The sequence below is a fragment of the Sebastes fasciatus genome, chromosome 8 (assembly GCF_043250625.1).
Source record: "Sebastes fasciatus isolate fSebFas1 chromosome 8, fSebFas1.pri, whole genome shotgun sequence".
Lineage (NCBI taxonomy): Eukaryota > Metazoa > Chordata > Actinopteri > Perciformes > Sebastidae > Sebastes > Sebastes fasciatus.
Genome location: NC_133802.1, coordinates 25,353,655 through 25,375,343, shown reverse-complemented (window position 1 = coordinate 25,375,343; position 21,689 = coordinate 25,353,655). Strand labels below are relative to the sequence as shown.

General features: G+C 40.4%; 1 protein-coding gene across 4 annotated transcripts in view; it reads left to right on the top strand.

Moving 5' to 3' along the window:
- The window catches only part of cfap74 (cilia and flagella associated protein 74), a 55,084-nt gene extending 34,298 nt beyond the window's left edge, over window positions 1-20,786 (top strand). For 3 of the 4 annotated variants that reach the window (XM_074644647.1, XM_074644646.1, XM_074644649.1), the window contains exons 23-39: window positions 3,422-3,509; window positions 6,023-6,196; window positions 7,938-8,071; window positions 8,256-8,517; window positions 9,690-9,824; window positions 11,092-11,246; window positions 11,713-11,847; window positions 13,092-13,201; window positions 13,302-13,357; window positions 14,121-14,240; window positions 14,468-14,623; window positions 14,808-14,946; window positions 15,490-15,644; window positions 15,997-16,129; window positions 17,474-17,607; window positions 18,574-18,708; window positions 19,393-20,786. In XM_074644647.1, coding sequence (XP_074500748.1) covers window positions 3,422-3,509; window positions 6,023-6,196; window positions 7,938-8,071; window positions 8,256-8,517; window positions 9,690-9,824; window positions 11,092-11,246; window positions 11,713-11,847; window positions 13,092-13,201; window positions 13,302-13,357; window positions 14,121-14,240; window positions 14,468-14,623; window positions 14,808-14,946; window positions 15,490-15,644; window positions 15,997-16,129; window positions 17,474-17,607; window positions 18,574-18,708; window positions 19,393-19,497 — 2,326 coding nt within the window. In that variant the 3' untranslated portion in view covers window positions 19,498-20,786. The remainder of the gene's footprint in view (window positions 1-3,421; window positions 3,510-6,022; window positions 6,197-7,937; window positions 8,072-8,255; window positions 8,518-9,689; window positions 9,825-11,091; window positions 11,247-11,712; window positions 11,848-13,091; window positions 13,202-13,301; window positions 13,358-14,120; window positions 14,241-14,467; window positions 14,624-14,807; window positions 14,947-15,489; window positions 15,645-15,996; window positions 16,130-17,473; window positions 17,608-18,573; window positions 18,709-19,392) is intronic. The other variant, XM_074644648.1, reaches the window with a different exon arrangement.
- The last annotated feature ends 903 nt before the right edge of the window (window positions 20,787-21,689 follow it).

Genomic DNA, 21,689 nt, shown 5'->3' with positions numbered 1-21,689 from the left:
TTGATCAATTGTTTCCTCAACTGGGGAAAACAGCCATCAAAACAGACTTATTGAAATCGCTGAAACAGATGTTTCACATCACCACATTTACTGTATGTTTTAGATTTAAATGTGTCATCATGCCATGTGACCTGGCTTTCTTTGGCCGGATATTTTGGCTTTAGAACTGATCAACTCGTCCCAAAGAGTAGAGGAAAAATATGCTTTACTCTCGAAGAACAATAATTCCGCTTCCTGGGTCAAGTGAAACAGTCGGCTTGCAGAGAATTTCAATCCAGAAGAAAATTTAAACCTGATGACAAGATCATTAGAATAGGGTGGCTTGAATGAACGGTTTTAGGTGTAATCCCTGGAGAGCGAGGCAATGTGTCCCACCCCGGCAGTTCCGGCTGATAAAAGGGAGATTACAAGGATGATTTACTGCAGATTACACCAGACAGCTCTACCAGTGCTTTCACTGATAGCTCACCGCTCATACCAGCAACAGAAACTTCAACGATTCTATGAGTTGAAAGAAAACAAACAAACAAACAAACAGAATAACCTGTTTGCTTAACATGACTTTTAAGATTTATTTCACAGTCATTTACTGTATGTTTTGTTTTAGCCCATCCATTTCCTCATAGTGGAAAATCCCTAAGCCTCTTAATCTGTTTTGTAATCCTTTTCATCATCACTTTTTTTTTAATGGTGAAGTGAAATCCAAGCTGGAGTCCATATTGAAGAGGAATATATATATTTGAAATATATTATATTTGCTCACATCACATCTTTTTCAAATCTCTTTTTTGTACTTTCCAAGTTTTTTTAGGGAGATAAAGTGGATGAAGTTTTTCACAGTTATTTCAGTAGTTCTAGAAACAACTTTACACTCGACACTGTGCTTCCCTGGGTCCTGAGAAATACACCCCCACCTGTGAGTATGAATGTTATGGACGTGCACTGATGTATATATGTATTTTCTAGGGATGTCAATCGATTAAAAATATTTAATCGTGATTAATCACATGATTGTCCATTGTTAATCGTGACAAATTAATACACTTTTCTTTTTTTTCTTTTTTAATTCGTTCAAAATGTACCTTAAAGAGAGATTTGTCAAGTATTTAATTCTCTTATTAACATGTGAGTGGGTTGTATAATATGCTTGCTTTAGGCAAATGTATGTATATATTTATCATTGGAAATCAATCAACAACACAAAATAATGACAAATATTGTCCAGAAACCCTCACAGGTACTGCATTTAGTATAAAAAATATGCTTAAATCATAACATGGCAAACTGCAGCCCAACACGCAACAACAGCTGTCAGTGTGTCAGTGTGCTGACTTGACTATGACTTGCCCCAAAACTGCATGTGATTATCATAAAGTGTGCATATCTGTAAAGGGGAGACTCGTGGGTACCCATAGAACCCATTTTCATTCACAGATCTTGAGGTCAGAGGTCAAGGGACCCCTTTGAAAATGGCCATACCAGTTTTTCCTCGCCAAAATTTAGCAGAAGTTTGGAGCGTTATTTAACCTCCTTCGCAACAAGCTAGCATGACATGGTTGGTACCAATGGATTCCGTAGGTTTTGTAGTTCATAAGATCTGCATCTTCACTCTAGCTTTAGAACTGATCGATTGCGTTAATGCGTCAAAGAAATTAGTAGCGTTGACAAATTGCGTTAACACGTTATTATAGCGTTAAATTTGACAGCCCTAAAATAAACTAAACTAAACGTGCCAAGTGTGAAGTGGATCGGATGAACGGTTGTTGAGAAACTCAAGACATACAGTTAGTCCTTCCATTTTAGTTAGATGGAGGAGAATGACTACTGGACGAGGCTGTGGATAATCTGGCCACAGAGAAGAAAAGCATCAAAGTAAATCTGTGAAGGACACTGTCAAATCTGAAACTCCATCCATCCGCAAAATTCTCCCGAGCATATGGGCCTGGCGACGTCCCACCACGCTTTTCCACTCTGCCCTGCCAAGCTAATTCAAGAGTGACTCTCCAGCAGCGATTCTATTTGCAGGCAAAACAAGAGTGCTTCCTTAAATACACCCCCTGTGCTCATTGGTCAAGCTATGGAGGGGGGAAAGAAAAAAATGCTCTTTTTCATTAGTGCCCTTTGTAAATGAGGAGATTTAATTTTGACGTGCGAGGAAGCGACCTTTCTAGCTCTGAGTCATGACGGGTGTTGTACTGTAGTAGAACAGCATGTTTACAGCAGCTGTGTGCTGCAAAGAGACGAGTGAAATATGAAAACACGAGCCTGTCCTCCAACCTGAAGCTGACAGATTTGTTGAAGGCGAGGCTCGGTTGTAGCGCTTTGAAAAAAAAACACACTGACATCTGGAGAGCCTTAAAACCGCTGACATTTACAGCATTAGCACTCAAGCCTCCAACCGGCATTAAGAGCGTAAAGAGGGAAGGACAGAGAAGACAGTGGATTGGAGATAAAACAGAGGAAGGAGTAGCAGAGGGGGAAGAGAAGGAAGGAAAGTGAGAGGCGGGGGTGGATGTGAGCACAAACTGCATTTGACATTTGACCACTGTTTACATGATAATGAACTACACATACATACTGTATATATATATACAGTGTATACTGTATGTTGTATTGAAGGACTGGGGTTTTACATAAGCCTGTGCATGACTACTGGGCCTCTTTGAATCATACTTACGTCTCCCATCACCATGGCTACAACCTACAGTAGTGTGGAGGCGCGCTCTACATCTCTCTCCTGCTTCTTTCCCTGGCGAGCCGATCCTACAGTCGTGGGTTAAAGTAAAGTAATGGGTCTTCAGGGTCTGAATCTTTATCTCTCTTTGAAAAGCTGGACGAAGGCTCGTGCCTTTTGACAGATGTGCTGAGAAAAGAAAATTAGCAACCTTTCAAACCACTGATGCAGTTGTGTGTTTATCATCAACCCCTAATTGGTGTCTTTGCTCTTCTCTGATCATGAACATGAAGCAAAATGAATATGGATGTTACGATATCATTTTTTCCTTCTCGATACAGATTCCGATCCCTGAACTTGCGGTATCGGCCGATACCGAGTACCGATCCAATTCCAGCGTGATAAAAATTATATAGTTATTATTATTATTTAACAGCTGTTTACTGACCATGCATGGATGTGATATGATTACTATCTTTGTTGTACGGCCTTCACAAATTCACGAGCCGGGTATTTATTGATGTATTTTATGTCGTAGAACAAAACGTTAAAAGCTCTTAAGCTTGTGTTAACCACAGATCTTATTTCAGGCATCTAACTAAAAACCCATTAAAAAAAAAAAACATTGACTTCCAGACGAGGGAACCGAAAGTGCTTCTCAAAATCTCCGTGTTTTAGGACTCATTCCTCTATAGTGTCTATAGTGTGTGTTCTCACAGTGTTCCTGCCTTTTTTACTCTCTCACAGACCCTCTTTATCCAAAGATGCCAAGCAGCTTTTTGACAGAGATACGGGAGTCCTGGAGGTCCCGATGACAGTGCAAGTAGCCGGCCAGGTTTGTATTATAACAACACGCTGCAGTCTACTTTACAGTAAACCTCCCTCTGATCCTGAAAACACTTTGTTGTTATCGTGCGATACAGGACTTGTGTCCTACTTTGTCCCTAACAGAATCAGAGCCACTGAAGGTTGTAACCTATTTTGCTGGTAACAAGCTAAAATTATCTCCCACCCCCGAGGCCCAGTTACTCCATAGGCGCCATTAAGCCAAGCATAAAGGTTACCCCATATTGTTTCACTGAATATTTCTCCAGAAGCTCTTCTTACACCACGCAGTACATAGTATGTGCTCTCTGCACTCTGAAACGCAGCTCAGTGAGAATAATAAATTGTAGATCCTCAATCTGGAATCAGTTGATTCCAATTGATTGTCATTTGATAATTGCTAACCTATTAATATGTGTTGTCTTGATGTGATAATGATATGATAATATAACTTTAGGAGACAGAGATTTGTTGTTGTGCTGGAGCTTTATTGTGCAACAAATATTGATAAGGAGACTATTTGCTATTCAGTGTCAAACATAAATCATTTCCCTCAAGAGGCACACATTTCAATATCCTCCTCACAAGGTCCAACTTGCAAATTGAAAATGTTTGAAATATGAAAACAGTCAATTCAGGAGCCCCTTGAAGTGGAAAATAAATTGCTTACAGCAACTGAATTCCTTCAGCTCGTCAGCAGCAGCTTTTATTGAAAAACACTGAGCAGCTGCTTAGACATTCATGCCAGTCCTCTTTCTCAGTAAATCTAAATCTGGTCCGTCTTCCTGCCAAATCGTCACCTTCCTCTCCCGCCTCATCCAGCCTCTCTTCCCCGTCTTCACCAGGACGAGGAGAGGAGAGGCTTGTGGGGGGCAGCAGAGCCAAAGACCGGGCCAGGATGCTCCTGTGGAGCACCAAAGCTGTTGCCCCCAGACCCTGGCCCTGAGCTCCTGGCATTAAACCATGTACACACACACACACACTGTAGTATGACCACCAGACGCCACAGCAGCCAGGAAAGCAATGGAGCAGAGACCAATAAACAAGGTCATCTGCTGAGCAGCACTGACAGGATTCAAGATGACGTTATCTTGAGAAAAAAAACACAAGATTACTTCTTCTTCGAATCTAGTTCTACACATACATAATGCAGGAGTGTTAAAGGATAAGGCTGATGATACTTTTATTATTGTCCCATAAAAAGACCAAAACCAACGACAACAAATTAATTGATCCTACCAAGAAGTATTGTCTGTATCCAAAGATTGATATAGCTTATTCCTCTGTAACATAGGCCTCAACTGTTGTGTCCAAAAACACAAGAGTGAGTCACACTGTTGCACTGGTTGACATGTTCCTTTATTACCATTAGCACAGCCACACAGTTAATTTCACTACGCTGCAGTAAATACTCACTAATTAATACAGTCCCCAAGAAACGCACTGTTTATGCCTCTGAGTAATGTTAGATAAAATCTACAATGTCCAGCGGTTTTAGGGAGTTATTTAGCCTTTTGTTTTAATGAAATTATATTTGTGACAGGAGTTTAAAGTAAAGATGAAATGAAAAGGGCTTTTTTTTAACCCTTTCAGATCACATCCCGGTCATATCCTGCACCTATTAAACAATATACGCAAAAAAATTACAAAAACTCTATCTTTTTCCTCCTGTAAAACAAAATATGTTGCCGATACGTTACACGGAAACACACCATGTTAATAACAAGCCGACCACCTCACGTAACCGCCAGCTGTGAGCTGTGATCTGTTTTTAAAGTCACGCGTTGGCGGAGGTCTGCGCTCTCCGAGTGCAATTCTAGTATAAAAATAATTCCGGGAGGAATGGCAATGTCACTGATAAACAGTTACTTGGGTCGGTGCCGAGATTTTAATTTCTAATCATTTCTGAGCCTTTACTCAGTTTTGGAGTGCACACACACACACACACACACAAACTCACAAACACACACACAAACTCACATACACATCTTGCATCTCAGCTGCTCAGTGATGACTGATGAAGGACGACCATATGCATAAAAGCATTGCTCCATTTCAGCTCAGAGGACTAAAGTGGCCTCGCCTTAAACATTAATTTGATTCGAGTGCATATATTCATATTTGTGAAATCACAGACCTAAGAAGGTTTCTTTTTTTATATATATATATATATATATATATATATAATAAAAGAAACATCAGTCCTTGCTAGTCCCACGTTCATGTTGTTCCCATCTCTGTTCTCCTCAATGCTTTTTTTTTCTTCAGTCTGCATATGAAAATGTGTAATTAAGATTTAAAAAGTGATACCAGTGCAGAGCAGTTTTCAGAACAGCCACTAGAACCATTTGTATTACATAAATCAAACCGTCCTGATACTTATTAACATTATTATGATATTAGAATGAAATAAAGAGAAACTAAATCTCATTACTCAAATGAAGGAAGCTGATTTTTCTTCACTGACGTTGGTGAAAATGTTCCACCAAATAGTAAAGATGCTTCATGTTTCTGTGTGTTCAGGTGAAGCCGGTCCATTTCACAGTCCAAGCAGTAGTGACCTCCTCAGACCTGCAGTTTGACCGGACTGAGGTGGACTTCGGCTTCTGTTCCATCTACCAGTCGGTCAAGAGCAGCGTCCGCCTCACCAACCTGTCCCTGCTGCCTCAGGACTTTGGCTTCTTGGCTGTTCCAGAGGTAACAAGAACTTCTCTGATATTAGCTTGTAGTGCTGTGAATACCTTATCTTGTGTTAAACGTTACTGTATTATTGAAGTACAGTTGCTTAGATCCTTATAAGCAGAAACTAACCCAGATACTGTTAGTCACTGAAAACAATTGGGTTTTTTTTATCAGTGCTGTATTTCTAGATGATGTCAGGCGTGTAGGAGACCCATATTTAGTCATTAAAATAAAGAATACTTTCATTGTTGGACATTCAGCTTCACCCTTCATTTCACAGGTTTCACATTATCGAGATTTGCTCTTTTCATTTAACCCCTTAAAGTTGTAATGCTTAAGATTTCAGTCCTGGTTGATTTGGCAACCCATGTGGTTACCGTGGCAACAGCAAATGCAGTTTAACACTACCGCAAACACTTGTTGAGTACTTGCCTTTGGCAGAAATACAACAAATACAATACAACAGTTGGATGTTTTTAATGTGAAGCAGCAGCAGCAGGAGGTTTCATTTGCACTAGTGGTAACTTAAAGGGAAAAACTGCCACCTTTTTGTGGAGATCCAATCAGTGTTCCTGGTAAATGTAGTCAATTCAAGCAATGAAATCCTCAGTGAATGCTATATTGATCCAGAAAGCTGAGTATGCAGCTGCAAAATCTGTCTGTGCATCCAGTGCCATCATTTGATGTGACAGTGACATACAGTAGTTGTAGGCAAGGAAGAACTGCAGGCTATTTCAGCTTGGATTTCTCTAAAAAGCAGAACTTCCTTGTTCTCCTCGCTTGTATTGCAAACTGCAAAAATGGCATCCCAAAATATGATTGCAGAGGGTGTTATGGCCAAGGACACTTTTCACAGTATTTTGGCTGACTCGGATATTCAGCTGTATTTACTAGAGCCAGAGTATACGGCCAAAGAAATGCAGCGGATAGAGGCCGAGGCTGCGGCTGCATTAGCCGAGCAAGAGGATATGTCCGGTCTGGGCGTCAGAAGCTCGAGCGCAATGCATCCTGGTACATGTAGGCACTTCTCGCACGCCTCCGCGAGCAGGAAAATTCAGCTTTCTGGGTCAATACAGCACACACTGATGAATGAATTGCTTCGATTGACTACCATCAACGCTGATTGGACATCCACATAAAAGGTGATAAATTCTCCCTTTAATACAGCGCTAATACGTGTAAAGAGAGTGAATAATAAACAGTAAGACTGTCATCAATGAGATAAAATGATGCTGGATTACATGCAAACATTGTTTGCTGTGAATCCCCCATGCTTGGAAATGCAATCTGAATCCCGCGCAGCATTTTGTCTCTTGACTTCCGGGTTCTAATCTAATTAGCGCTGATGTGCAAAAAGCGTCCTGTGTTTGTCAGGCTGCTGTAAAAGAAAGTCTAATTTTCTTTCAGCTCTGGCAGTTTTTAAAGCTGTACGTTATACTGTAGTGTAACACTGGTCAGATGTTTGCTAAAGTGTGGGGACAAGCAGCATCACAAGCAGCAGATTTAAATCCACACAACGCCACGCATCCCCATGTAAACAGGAAGTTAAAGGACAAAATTACAGAATTGGAGCACTTCCTTGTTGCTGATACGCTCAATAGAGAGATAATTACTGAATGTAAATACATTGAATGGCTATTGCAGAAAAAATGTTGCCCATAAATAGTATCAAACTTGGGGTTTGTTTTCATGAAAATCTTAAAGATTATAACTGTAAATTATAAATTCAAGCAATTTTTGTTCTCTCACACTGCAGTTTATTGAGGTCCAGCCTAATGACGGCTTTGGCATTCTGCTCCCACAAGAGACGCTGGAGATCGATCTGATTTTCAGTGCCAACAAGGCCAAAGAGTACAATTTCCAGCTCAGCTGCAAATCAGGGATTAACAGGTTAATAACTTTTAATCTTGCGTTGTGTGTCAATTGAATGTCTATGGATAAACCCAATATATCCTTGATTTTAATGATTGGTTTGATCAGTGTCGTTATGTCCGATATGATGGATATGATTCAGATTACTGCATTCAATATGTATTAATATGTAACTAAACAATTTATTTTCCTTTGTCTTCAGAGATTTCCTTCTGTCTTGCCGAGCAGTGGGTGCCCACCCTCCGTTGCAGCTCTCCCATTCTCAGGTCCAGTTTGGAGCCACGGCAGTAGGTGACCACTCCACTGCCATACTTTACCTGATCAACCATGAAACCAACCACAACCAGTCCAAACCACCAGTCCCTCCAGTGGCTCCTGTAGCCCCCAGGCTGTTCACCTTCACCCTGCCCGAGGATTCAGACATCAGCATCACTCCCTCCGCGGGCCGCCTGCTGCCCGGAGAGGTGGAGTAGCTCACCTCTTATGTTTACATTGATGTGATGTTAAAGGGACACTCCACTGATTTTACACATTACTCGTCTTTTCAATGTGTCTTTTGATTCCTCCAACTTTATGGAAGTGCAATACTAAATTGCTGGAATGCCCCTTTATTATGGACCTGTTCAAACCATGCATGGTTGGCCCTCATCACCCGCTTTAGTTTTAGTAAAACGGTGGAGCCTGATCTCCTGAGGTTGTGTTTCTCATTTTACGCATGGCCAAAATCTTAATGTAACATCGTGGCAAAACTAAAATTAAAGTTTTAGGCTACATATGATCCTAATCTAACTCATAGATCTATCTCTAATCTTAATCAAAATAGTTTGAGTTGAGTCTATGAATGTAAAGAAACCAAACCTGGGACTATAAAATACATTTTTACTTTTTATGACAATTTGCAACAAAGACATAATGATCACAGAGCTAACGGACCTCAGAGGAAAATCTTCCAGCCTCAGTTCAACTTACAGTACAGATATACACAGCTACAGTGAGAAACAAACAGATGCCTTTTTAGGGTAATGGTGCACTCTACTGGACATCTGAAGGAAGTGAACAAGTGCTTTTTATTTTGCATGCTGCAATATCAATGAGTAAAGAACAAAATACAAACAAAAACAGTGAATCTTATTGTTAATTTTATATTCATTAAATGCAGCATTATTCCAGAGTATATGTATTTTGAATTGCATTGTTGTTTATTGTTGCGGAGTGTGAGTGACAGTTGAATTAGAAGTTCTGTTTTCCGTCAGTTGTCAGTGGGAGACTTTCCTCCAGACTCTGTTTATAGAAACAATTAATCCATTGCATTCAAACTGCGTAACAGAGGACCAGTGGGAGAAATCCAGTAAAGAGTCTGCAATTGGAAAACAGGAGGATTATCATCCTCAGTCCAGTTGGTCCACGCTAGAGAAACCGCAGAACGGGAGACTGCCCAAAACTAATTCAAACCTCTGCTTCTTAATAATAAAGCGGAGGTTTAAATAGAAAATCTCCAGTCAGGAAGAACACTGCAAGCTGAATGTAATTTTAAAATCTCCTGAAATTATTTTACAATACAGGACGTGATAATAACCAGTGTTACTGCTGGATCCTCTAAATCTGAGACGTTGATACCATCTCTCCTCTCACATAGAGATGTTTGGTCCAAGTGACGTTCAAACCCAGACTGTTGGACCAGGACATCAAAGAGGAGGCGCTGCGTTTCCTCCACCGAGCCAAGTTGCTCCATGAGATGGAGTTGGAGAAAAAGAGACACGCTGAACAGGAGGTACGACTATACACACACCTATACACGTTATACACACACCTACTCCAGTCACCTCCTGCTAGTGGGAGGAGTCAGTCTGTGCTGCCACAGGGGCGACCCTCTGAGACCCACGATCCCTACCGACATTACTGTCTTTAAGAGGATGTAGCGGGCTTAGTCTTAAAGCTAGAGTGAAGATCCTGGTATCATATGAAACTAGAAAAATTAAGGTGTCCACTGTTACCAACCATGAATAAATATGGGTTCTATGGGTACCCACGAGTCTCCCCTTTACAGACATGCCCACTTTATGGTAATCACATGCAGTTTGGGTCAAGAACAATGCAGTTTTTTGCATACAGTATTAATGTGTTATTTTTGCCTTTTCTAGAATGGTGTATTTGAATATTTCTGCATACTGGGGTCCATAAACAGTCTTGGAATTACATAAATTGGGTATCACTGGTAAGCTGAGACTCTTGTGGATCCAATGAGACCAGCTGTGTTCATGTGTGATGATGTTAGTCCCCATAGTAGCCATTTCATTGTAGTGAGAGAATTTTTTTTAAACTTGACCTCACTGTATAAAATGACCTGTGGTGACCTCTAGGATAATCATAGCCTCATGAAACTTTACAACCACAAATTACAGACCTAGGGCATTCAGAGGATGGCTTTCCTAGGTAGATTGACAAGAAGGGGTTTTCTGAGCAGTTTCCAGAACAGAAGTGCTCGCCATTCAATCGCAGAAAAATGCAATTCTTGCAGAAATCTCTAAATGTTAGAAGTTTTTGACACCAAATCACAGCATGGCTTTTTCTATGGTGTTCCTCAAGGTCCTGGTGTCTTAATATGATATTTAGGAGCGAGATCTAATATTTTTTATCGATGCTCAATTGGTAAAAAATGGTTAAATTCAGCACTAAATCTGTGTAACAACCCAAAAATTGCCGCAACAACTTATGAGACATAAGTGAGCATGGGAATAACCATCATAATGTGACAGAAGTCCTAAATCCTTATACACGTTAACCAAATTGTTTTAATTAATTAATTATTTTATAATTTATGATTTATGACTAGAACAACTTGACACACAGTGCTGAGCTGCATCTCAAAATAATCTCTCTGGGTCTCTGAGGGTTAAATGTGAGCACATCTTCACCAGCTTACTGATGTTTTTCACTTTCATGAACATGCTGGTGTTTATACAGAATGGAGACGCTACATTTGTCTAACTTTAGTGTGAACCCATCGGTACTTTATGTGTATGTGTTGTCAAACTAAGAAGGAGGTCCCGGGGGAAACCAGTAAAGGGAGGAAGGTACCTGTGATTCCAAAGACTAGGAAGACGTCAGACGAGCCAAAGTCTTGGAAGACGTCAGACGATCCAAAGACGGACCAACTAACTGAACCACCAAATCCTTCTGACATACAGCCAGGGTAGGAGGTTTGCATTTCTACAAAGACTTGATTGTTTTTTCTTTGATGTCATCACTCTTGTTGCTCGCTTTGTATCACAAATCGACTTCGGAAAATACGTTCAGTTTGCTGGACTGAAGCAAATATTCCTTCATAAATATTGTATAAGTCAAAGAGTAGAAGTGCAATAAGAGAATAAATTATTCTTTAGGAAACATATTTCACATGCTCCCTGAAAGCCTCTTTATGTCGGAAAGTCGGCAAAACCCAATTAATAACTTGGACAGAGAAGAACAGCACGGAAATAAGTTACACACAAAGCTCTCGCTGGAACATTCCCTCTTCTTCCAGTGCTCAAGTGATTTCATCAGTATTCCCATTGCTTGTCATTTGCAGTGATCACACCATATATACATTATTATTATCTCAACAGAGCTGGAAAACTTTGATGAAAAGGGTTTCATTGTGCTGAATCTTTTCCCTCAAGGTCAGAGCAGTACGAGGAGGCCCGGGCGTCTCTGCTCTACTCCTTCACCCAGCGCTATAGTGAGTTCACCGTTCCATGCTTTGTGTCGGACGGAGACCCTCCAGAGGAAGACCGACAGGCCCAGCCGGCATGGAGGTAACACTGAGTCAACAACACACTGCAAGCCCTGTCATGTCAGATTTGTGTCGTGTCTTTAATCTTTGGGAGTTCACTGGACCCAATGTAGAATTCCCAAAGTGTTTGCCATTTGCAGTCTTGTTATTATGTACAGATTTTGTGGTCCTAAAACTTGAAAGCCAGCCAGCTCTTTTAAACCACGGCCTCCTTCTCCAGACTTATATTCTTTCATGCAGAAAATAAGGTCTGCGTTTCATATAAGTAACATCCAAATCCAGATCCACCCACCACAGGGCAACATTATATTTCATCCCCAGACCCAGTAAAAACACTACTACATGCCACGGGTTTGCTGAGAACCATTTTGCGCTTGGTGATTTAAAGGGGACATATATGGAAAAACTCCATTTGTACATACATTTTGGTATCTGGCGCGCTAGTAGAAACCCAAAATACAAGTATGAACCTGGAAATGAGCCTGATATGTCACTTTAAATTAAAAAAAAAACACAATTCTGTTTAATAATACAAATATGCTTATGTCCCAAAATGTCAACTATTCCTTTAAGGCCCTTAGCATTTCAGTTCATATCATGTTTTAGTGGTGCATATTCCAAAATGTGGAACTTTAGCTCAAATCAGCATATAGGAGGGCGGTGTCTAGTCTTTTGAGCAGGTATAACCTTTGGAAATCATCTTCTACTGATCATAGACTTCAAGAGAGTGGAAAATGGAAAATCACCACATGAAATTGCTGGGAAACCAGTTGAGACTTTTCTTCATACTATAATCTCTGCTAATCATAAATGAGAATGAGAGAAATTTCATGTTGTGCAGTTTTACACAACAGTTGTGAAAAGTACTTGTGATTAAAGTTAGTTACAGTTTGGTTCGGTAGCCTGGCCTCTGTTGAAAAGAATGTATCCGCGAAAAAAGACTGCATCGAAACTTGTTGGTCCCTCCTATCTCTTTCTACTATTTACAATGTTTGGTTTTAACCAGCGGCTCTAAATATTGCAGAAAGTGCCTTACGGGAGAGGATAGAAACACCTTTGGTTTAAATCTAAACAGTTCAAAGGAAGTACATATCCTGAGGCTATTCAACTCAACTCAAGTCAACATAGGAAAAGACTGTATTTTATCCTCCTGGATACAGATGTTCCACCATTCTTGCGATTTAAAGTGCTCTAAAGAAAACAAAGAGTGTGAGCTTTTACGCATACTCCATATTTCATAGCTTGTCATGTCTAATATCTCCACAGTCCCTTCAATACTCTTTACCTGAAGCTGCAGTGTCCTGCTGTACAGCCCCCTCTAGTGGTCACATCCAACAATGGACACAGTATCATAGACTTCCATCAGGTGGCAGTGGGTGAGTGCTTTTCAAAGTTTATGTTGTAAATGTTCATTCAGCATACACGCCTTTTTTTCGTACTAATTTATTGTGTTTTATTTGTGTCTTCTATCTCCAGGAGAAAAAGTGATCAAGAGGTTTACAGTTCAGAACATTTCAAAGGATTCTTTGGATGTATCCTGTTAAAACACAAAGTTTTACACAACTATAGAACTAAGAGTCATGCTTCAAACTGTTAAAACCTTAATGTTTTTCTCACTTACCTCTAGAAGTATTTAGCTCCACAGATAGTTTGGATTTCTGCCACCACCCCAATACAATTGAGGCCAAATTGAATTTAGTTTATGGTGCTCACAGCCTTGAAAAATTAGGAAAAAAATTAAAGATTCAAAGGCAGTATTTTGGGGCATTTCTGTACCTTTATTTGAGAGCAGACAAGAAGTGAGGGGGAGAGAGAGAATGACATGCAACAAGGATCTCTGGCGGGTCGAACTAGGGAGGTTGTGGTTCCTGGCCAACACCTTTAACACCTCAGCCACAGTTTTCACATGCATTTCTGTTGAAAGCATTTCTAAAGAAAACGGATGTGTAGTGTGCTGTGGGTTATACGCTTCCCCTGGAGATGAATGTTGCTTTTGACAATTTGAAATGAAAATTTTCAATGCTTGCTTCTCGCTTTCCCCACAATTCCTGTCTGTCTCTATCCAATAAAAGCATGAAATGCTCAGGGGGGAAAAGACGGATATCTCAAAACCTGGAAAAAAAATAATCCTTTAACGATAGACGGTTCTGTCAGCAAATATAATGCATCAAACTTCACACACAAATTAAGCACACAAATTGTCACTACCACTTATATAATTGGACGATACTACTACTACAAATAATAATAATGATATCAACTGTTCACCACTGCTTTTCTTTGACCGTTTCCAAGCTGAGGTCATCAGTGCTGGATGTACGTGGTCCTTTTTCCCTTCTGAATGCTCTCAGATGCATAAGACCCGGAGAGAAACACACTCTGGTTCTGGCCTTCAGTCCGTCTCTGGAGAAAAGGGTGAGTTAACATGGAGCGCTGGCTTTTTTCTAGAATTATGAGCACGTCACCAGTGTGTCACACTTTTCCCACTAAGTCTCAGAGTGAAGTTGAATCCCAAATTATTGTTATCCTATATTAATCTACTGATTTGTCCTCAGCAGAATTAGCCATTGTGCCTCTCAAATCACATAGAAGATTATTATAAATATTGAGTTATACTTTACCCACCCTCTACTCTCCTCTAGTACCGTGAGACTCTGGAGGTGCGTAGCCAGAAGATGAGCCTGGAGATGAGTCTGTGTGGGGAGGGTGTGGTCCCCGCTGTCACCTCCTCCCACCCTGGAGGTCTCCTTGACCTCGGCTATGTGTTGGAGAAGGAGAGCACCTCGCAGGTCCTAAAGGTCAGTCAACAGTGTGCTTATGGCAAAGGGAAAAGACGAAGATATTTTCTGTTTTTTCACGTCTGATTCAGGTCCATTTTTAAAATCCAGAACTGGATTGCTGTTCATATTATGCACTTATTCCCTTAGTGCTTTTGAGGAGGCTGCAGCCTGGAATTGACATTAAGTCCTGTTTTGTGTGCAGCTGCAGAACAGCTCAGCGGTGGCAGTGGGTTTCAGGGTGCTGCTGGCCAGCCTCTGTCCCTCCAGGCCTCAGGGTGGAGCTGACCGGGTGGCCTTCCTGCTGGGCAGCTACACGGACTCTCAGGTCCAGTCTACTGTGGGTAAGATGTATTAACACTGCAGTGATTCACCAGGGAACATGACAACGTTGACTGCCGAAGCTCTAAAATGACATTGAGCATCATAACATACAGATGGGTAGCACAAACCTGAATACATGAGAGGAGAAACAACAAATGCAAACACCTCCAGAACTCCCACATATTGATATCCACTATTGGTCGAGTTATTTTTGTAATTCTAATCAATGTGGAGGTCTTCATATTGTTCAAACAGAGCATCACAGCTATAATGGAAAGACGAGACAGGTGGTTTTGACCAAAGAATCTGATTCGTTCATGCAATATGGTAACTAGGGTTACCGCATAAATATCAGCGGTCCGAATGAGCAACATCACGGACACCAACAACTGTGGCATCTGACATTAAACCCATTGCAGTTAAATGTATGTCCACATTTATTATAGGCTCAGTAAAATAAAAGATGATGTTTAGAAATGTCATTATTTTTAACAGCAGTACTACTAGCAGAAGTAACAGTCGGAGACATAGTAGCAGCAGTATGTCTTTTGTATCCTGTACAGGAACCCAGAACTACAGTGGGATGAGTGTGTTCAGTGCGGTGCCAGCAGAGGGCAGCATTGCTCCAGGACAGAGCCAGGACATCACTGTCACCTTTCAGCCTGACCACCCGTCTGTCAACTATTCTGACAGACTAACCGTAGAGCTCATGAATAAGGTCAGCAGAACGCCACACACACAGCCCTCTCTGACGGGGAACTGAGGCCGTTTTATCCATCTTTGCTGTCTCCAAAGCCACCAGACTATTGAAAAAAACAGTAATTTTACCTCACAGAATACAGAGGTTGCTGGTTTACCGCTGCCTCGATTAGTTAGTTTGAGCTATTGTGTGACTTTGGTGAATCCAAACTAACCAAAGTCACACAATAACACAAACTAACTAACTGATCGAGACAGAGGAATACCAGCAACTCCCGTGTTCTGTGAGGTAAAAATACTGTTTTTCGTGTCAGTAGAGTCTGGTCTTCATGATATAACAACATGAACCCTGTGCCATTTCTGTCTCTCAGAGTAAAGTGTGTGTGGTTGATCTGAGGGGTGCAGCTTCTTCACACAACATGTATCTGTTAGGAGGAGACCCGCTGACGGTGCCCATTGAATCCCTCGTCCCTTCACTGATACCCAGCCAACCTCAGCTCACAGGTATCCGAGCCTCCGCCTTCATCTCTTCTTCAGTGTTATCCACTACTGGTATAATGGACATGATGTAGTTTAATGGAATATAATCAGTGTGGAAGGGATCAATATTAAACTGGTTATCTATGGAAATTATTCATGAAAAATGATTCAAGTTCAGAGATACTGAAGGCTCCAGCAAGGCAGAGAAAATAAAGACAGTGACACTATAAATATGACTAATAACTCCCAGACACATTCCATCATTTATGCCAGCGAGGGCAGGGTATGTGTTAGTAGTAATTTATGCTAATCATAGGATGCTGACAGCCCCATGTGCTTGTCACCAGCATTTCATCACAAAATCCATGTGTGAAAATAGGCACACCTCTTAGAGGAGGTTACTGTAAATTTCACTGAATCAAAGTGGTGTTGTGCATTAAAATAACATCAGCAGTTGGATACGAGCCTCCCATTGACAACCAGCAAAATGAGTGTCTTGAAGAAAGAAGTTAATGGAAGTTAATGTCTGTGCATATTTTTCCTGTCCTTCTAGGCAGCCATTGGTTTTCATTCATTCCTGTACAGTACAAAAATCATTTACCAGATTCCTGAAACTTGAATTGTGTAAGCCATCATACTGAACATTAGGGCCGCATGAATGCTTATTAATGTCACATAATTGTCGTGTGGCATTGTGTGGTAGTTAAGTCCAAGTTATAGTTTCCTGCATTGGCATGGCTGCAGTGTGTGAACACGTCTTTCTATGCAGACACCCGATGTAGTATAAAGAGAACCATGTGTGCATCTTCTGCTGTCTGCACACATTTTTGGGACTACTGTATATCGGCCCCTTTTATAGTAGAGATTCATTTGAAAAGGCTGCAATGCAAAAATCAAAACATGTGTAGCATACATTTCAGCAAATTGTAAAAATGATGTATAGTTGGATTTGTAGGAACTAAGCAATGAAATAAATGAATGGAAGCCAAAGGATGTATGGAATGGTAGAAATAAGACGAGGAGTCAACAGCTAGAGGCTCTGTGAGGCTAAATGCTAACACTAGCATACTAACATGCAAACATGTTAATCACGCTCACCATCATTTGTTAATTAGCACTAAACACAAAGTCATTAGTTTGCAGGTGTATTGGACAAATTTAAATTTTGATCTAATAATGGAAAGTGAGGGGATCACTAAAGTCAGGATTCATCCTCAGGGGACCATGAACATCTGTACAAACTTCTATCCAATTTCCATTTAATATTTGTCGAGGTATTTCAGTCAGGACCAAAGTGGTGAAGTGAAAGTATATATGATTTGTAGTAAAAAGGGCTTAAACTTCCAAACTGCTCATATGGTCCTCTAGAGTCGGAGGTGATGGAAAAGAGCACCATCCCTGTGCTGGTGACGCTGCGGGCCCACTACAGCGCAGGGGGCATCACACCTGCCGTGAGGGAGCTGCAGGTGGGCTGCATCCGCTCCACACAGGCCAGTAAGAAGGTACTGTGATGTCATCAGATACTGATACTGCTGCCAAGTGTTTCATTAGTGAAGTGTCTGACATTATGGAAAGAGTGTCACTCAAGGAGAAGTCTCGTTCTGAAATCTGGCGAGCTGACGTTGACGATTTCACAACGAGACTTGGGAGACTTGGAAAACAATAATAAAAAGACACTTTGCTTTGCACTTATGCACTACTGCCCTTCTTTTAAAATGTATTTTACTTGATTGATGCATTCTATGATTTATGTTTTTATTCTATTTTATTATTATTCAATTATTCAAATGTATTCTATTTTAACTTTTTATCTTAATGTTTTTATGTTCATTTTCATGTGAAGCACTCAGTGCAGCATTTCTTCTATGAAAGGTGCTATACAAATAATGAGTATTGTTATTATTTCTCTATAGGTCCTTTCCATAATGTCGTCAGACACTTATAATAACAATGAGCACATCAGTGGTAAAAACAAGCACTTTAAGTGAAGGTAACGTTACACTGACGCTGCTCACTTGCCCTCGCAGCTTGTTTCACAGCTGCTGGTTACAACGTTATCCTTCAATACTGGACTAATTTCAAAAAACGTTGTCCCCATTAGTCACTTAGACACTAAAATAAAACAAAAAAATACCAAAGTTACCCTTTTAGAAACATTTCAAAATCTTGTCATAAGATCCGTTTTTTTAGTTTTACTGTACTTTAAACATGCCTCTTAAAATGCTGTTGCCGTGTTTCCCCCTTTTGCCAGCAAAATTAACTCTGTCTAATTGATGTAATTAGAGAAACAAAGCATACTTATTCATACATTATGAAGTGAAAAGTGTTGAGGCATACATATGCAGATTAAATATCCAATAGCTGTATATGCTCCAGCCCATGTTTCAAGGTAAAGGATTAATGAAAAAAAAAGCAGATGTATTGATTTAGTCTGTTTGGGCAAGTCATCTCTTCTCTGTTTTCTCCAGAGTGGTGAGTTTCACTGGAATGACGTAGCATCTCTGCAGCAGCTCGGCTTCCGTGTGGAGCCCAGCGGAGGCACCGTGGAGACAGGCCACAAACGCACCACCACTGTCACATGGACTCCCTACAGTGGATACAAGGTGACGACAGTTTTTTATCACCTTTATTGAATTGGGAAAACAACCTTTACAAAATAAAGAAATGTTTGCATTAATCAGTATCAACTTAAAGATGTTTAGCAAATGCAGAATCACCTGTTTTCCATTGACCAGTTTATTTACTTAAGGGATAGTTTGAGTGTCTTGAAGTGGGGTTGTATTTGGTAATTATCCATAGTCGGTGTATTACCTACAGTAGATGACGGTCGGCAAGCCCCCAGTTTGGAGAAACAGACAGCAGTTGATGCATGGAAGCAAAGCAATGTACTGCTGTGGACGGGGCCGGCAGCAAAGCATATTTTAGGCAAAAACTGTAAATATGTAAGGGATAATGTACAGCGAGCCGGTCATTGTTCGCCGGGGGATCTTGCATCGTCCTGAAGGGGTTTATTTCACAACAATGACCCCATCGCTGTACATTATCCCACTTATTACACAGCTACTTACTTATGAAATCAATAATTTGCTACAAAAACGGTCGGACATCAGAACTGCTCCCATAGCAACGGTCTGCTATACATAGCAACTGTCTGCTATAAAGAAATAACAGACCGTAGAACGCTGTGATTGACCAATCAGAATTGAGTATTCAGCAAAACCGTGTAATAATGAGATATATCAGCTTTTATAGCAACACCACCATCTAACCTCCTGTGTGTGTTTCAGCCCTATGAGGTGGTGCAGACATGTGTGCCTCTTACCTTGAAGGGGGATGAGAGGAATGTTTACAGAGTCACCCTGATGGCTTTGGTCTCCACCACTGCTGACTGACCTCTACAGTACCTGGACGCCGGCCAGCGTGAAATCTGCACACACACACTGACACAATACGCAAAGACGCAAAGACATGTGATGTGCTGTACATTTATGTGGCCAACATTAACAAATTAATTATTTATTACTTAAATCTTATTATTAAAGGTGGAATTAATTAAGTATTGTTCATGAATCTGATTTTAACCATTTAATTCTACAGTGACTGACTGAGCCCTACCGGTTATATTATGTTATGTTATAAAGTCCATTTATTGAATCATCTGACTGTAGGACCTGATTCCACCACCAGGGGGTGTATCTGTGATAACGACTAAGCAGCTGTGTTATATCATGGTTCAGGGTGTGTCAGCTGATGTAAGCCAGCAGATGTATACAGTATATACTGTAGCACTGCTGGTACTGTACCCATGAAGTGAAAGGAGGCAGAGTTCACAATGAGGCCACACATGGTGCAGTCTGGGAAATATGACACAGAATAGGCAGAGATAGAGATCAATGATGGAAAACAGTAGTTTGGTATAAGATGATAGCCTACTGATCAGGCATAGACTGACGTATTGGTCTAGTATATCGGTATTGATAGCAGTAGTTGGAGCTGTAATTGCTGTAACAGTAATAGTGGTTGTATCAATAATAGCGGTATTAATCTTAGTAGTAGGCTGATGATTATTATTGGTTTACTATAAGATATAGATCAGCTAATGTCAGCTTCAATCCAAAGATATTAGGGCCAGGGTCACCTTTCAAAAAGCCGTAGATGATTGGTTTAACTGTGGTACTTTGGATATCCAACAAATACGTTTAGGTACAACATTGTTACATTTAACTTGTCAAATTTCCAGCTCACATATCTATTCAAAGTTGAGCTTAAATGGACGTCAAAATCAACAGAATTAGATCAAATAATGCCTAGCCTATGTAGCATGACAAGTAGTGGACTTGTCACCCCAAAATGTCTAAACAGGTAGTGAAAGAGCAACAATGAGGATGGCCCGCTTGCCCGGGGCAAGTATAATTCGACGTCGAGCTGATAAATCTAGCAACTCACTTGCCCGATCAGGCAAGTGGTTAAAAATAATTAAAGTCGAGATGAAATGAAAAAAAAATAATATTGGTATTTATTTATTTGTGCACCCACAATTTTGCAATAAAAATTGCAATATTTTTTCATATTTTTATATCAAAATCCAATGATCTTTTCTTCCTGTAAAACATAATATGACGTGTGCTTACGTAAGCTAGTACCAATTTTTAGCGATAAGCGAGGTGTGTGTGGAGCTATAGCTCCAAATCACGCTACATTCTAAGACCACAATTGTTTTAGCAGTCCAAACAATTGCGAAGGACTGGATTTAAATCCCTCTTTTAACTGTTCACCGATCAAATATTCCGTTTCACTGGGTATACGTCACAGTACAGAAGCTAAAAACGCTGTAACTTCTGTTTCACTGGGACTTTAAACACACTGTTTTATTCCGGAGCTGATGATGGAAGTAGCTAAGGAGTGAGCCATCTTGTTTCCTTTTCATCTCTGTTGAGAGTTGCACATGCACAGTAACGATCGGGCACTTCCGAGAAAAGGACGACGGGTAAAGACAAAGTTTATAAACTGAAGCTCAATTCCTGGAAACAGGAGTTTAGTTTGGTGGTATTAGAGGATGTGGGTGAAACTCCAGATTCATTTGCTTACAGATTAAATATGACAAGTAATTTAGGTCTTTAATAAATAAAAGACAAAATAATTTGTAAAAATGTACTTTGGGCAAGTAGATTTCTGAAAAAAACAAACAATGTTCAACCTTGAACCTTGTCCATTAAAATGTGTGTATTAGCAGAATCATTGAAGGGTTTTACAACTTGTGGACAAAACTTACTGGGCAGATATCTGATTGTGAATGAAGATCAAAATATATTTCACCTGATTTTGAAAATTATGGAGAGTCTGTCCTCAGGTCACTACCATCCAGAAGACCTGTGGACTGGGCCCAGTACTGCACTGGATTGTTAAACTTACAGGTATCGGCCACTAGGAGCCCCTAATGTCCCCACTGGCCCTCCAGGGGTTATGGAATTCCTGGAATGTCATGGAATTTAAAGCGTTGTAGTGTATTTGAAATAGTGAAAATTTGGGAATTGTGCTTTCCACTCTCCAGGATTAACAGAGTGTATTATGGACGAGTCGCTTT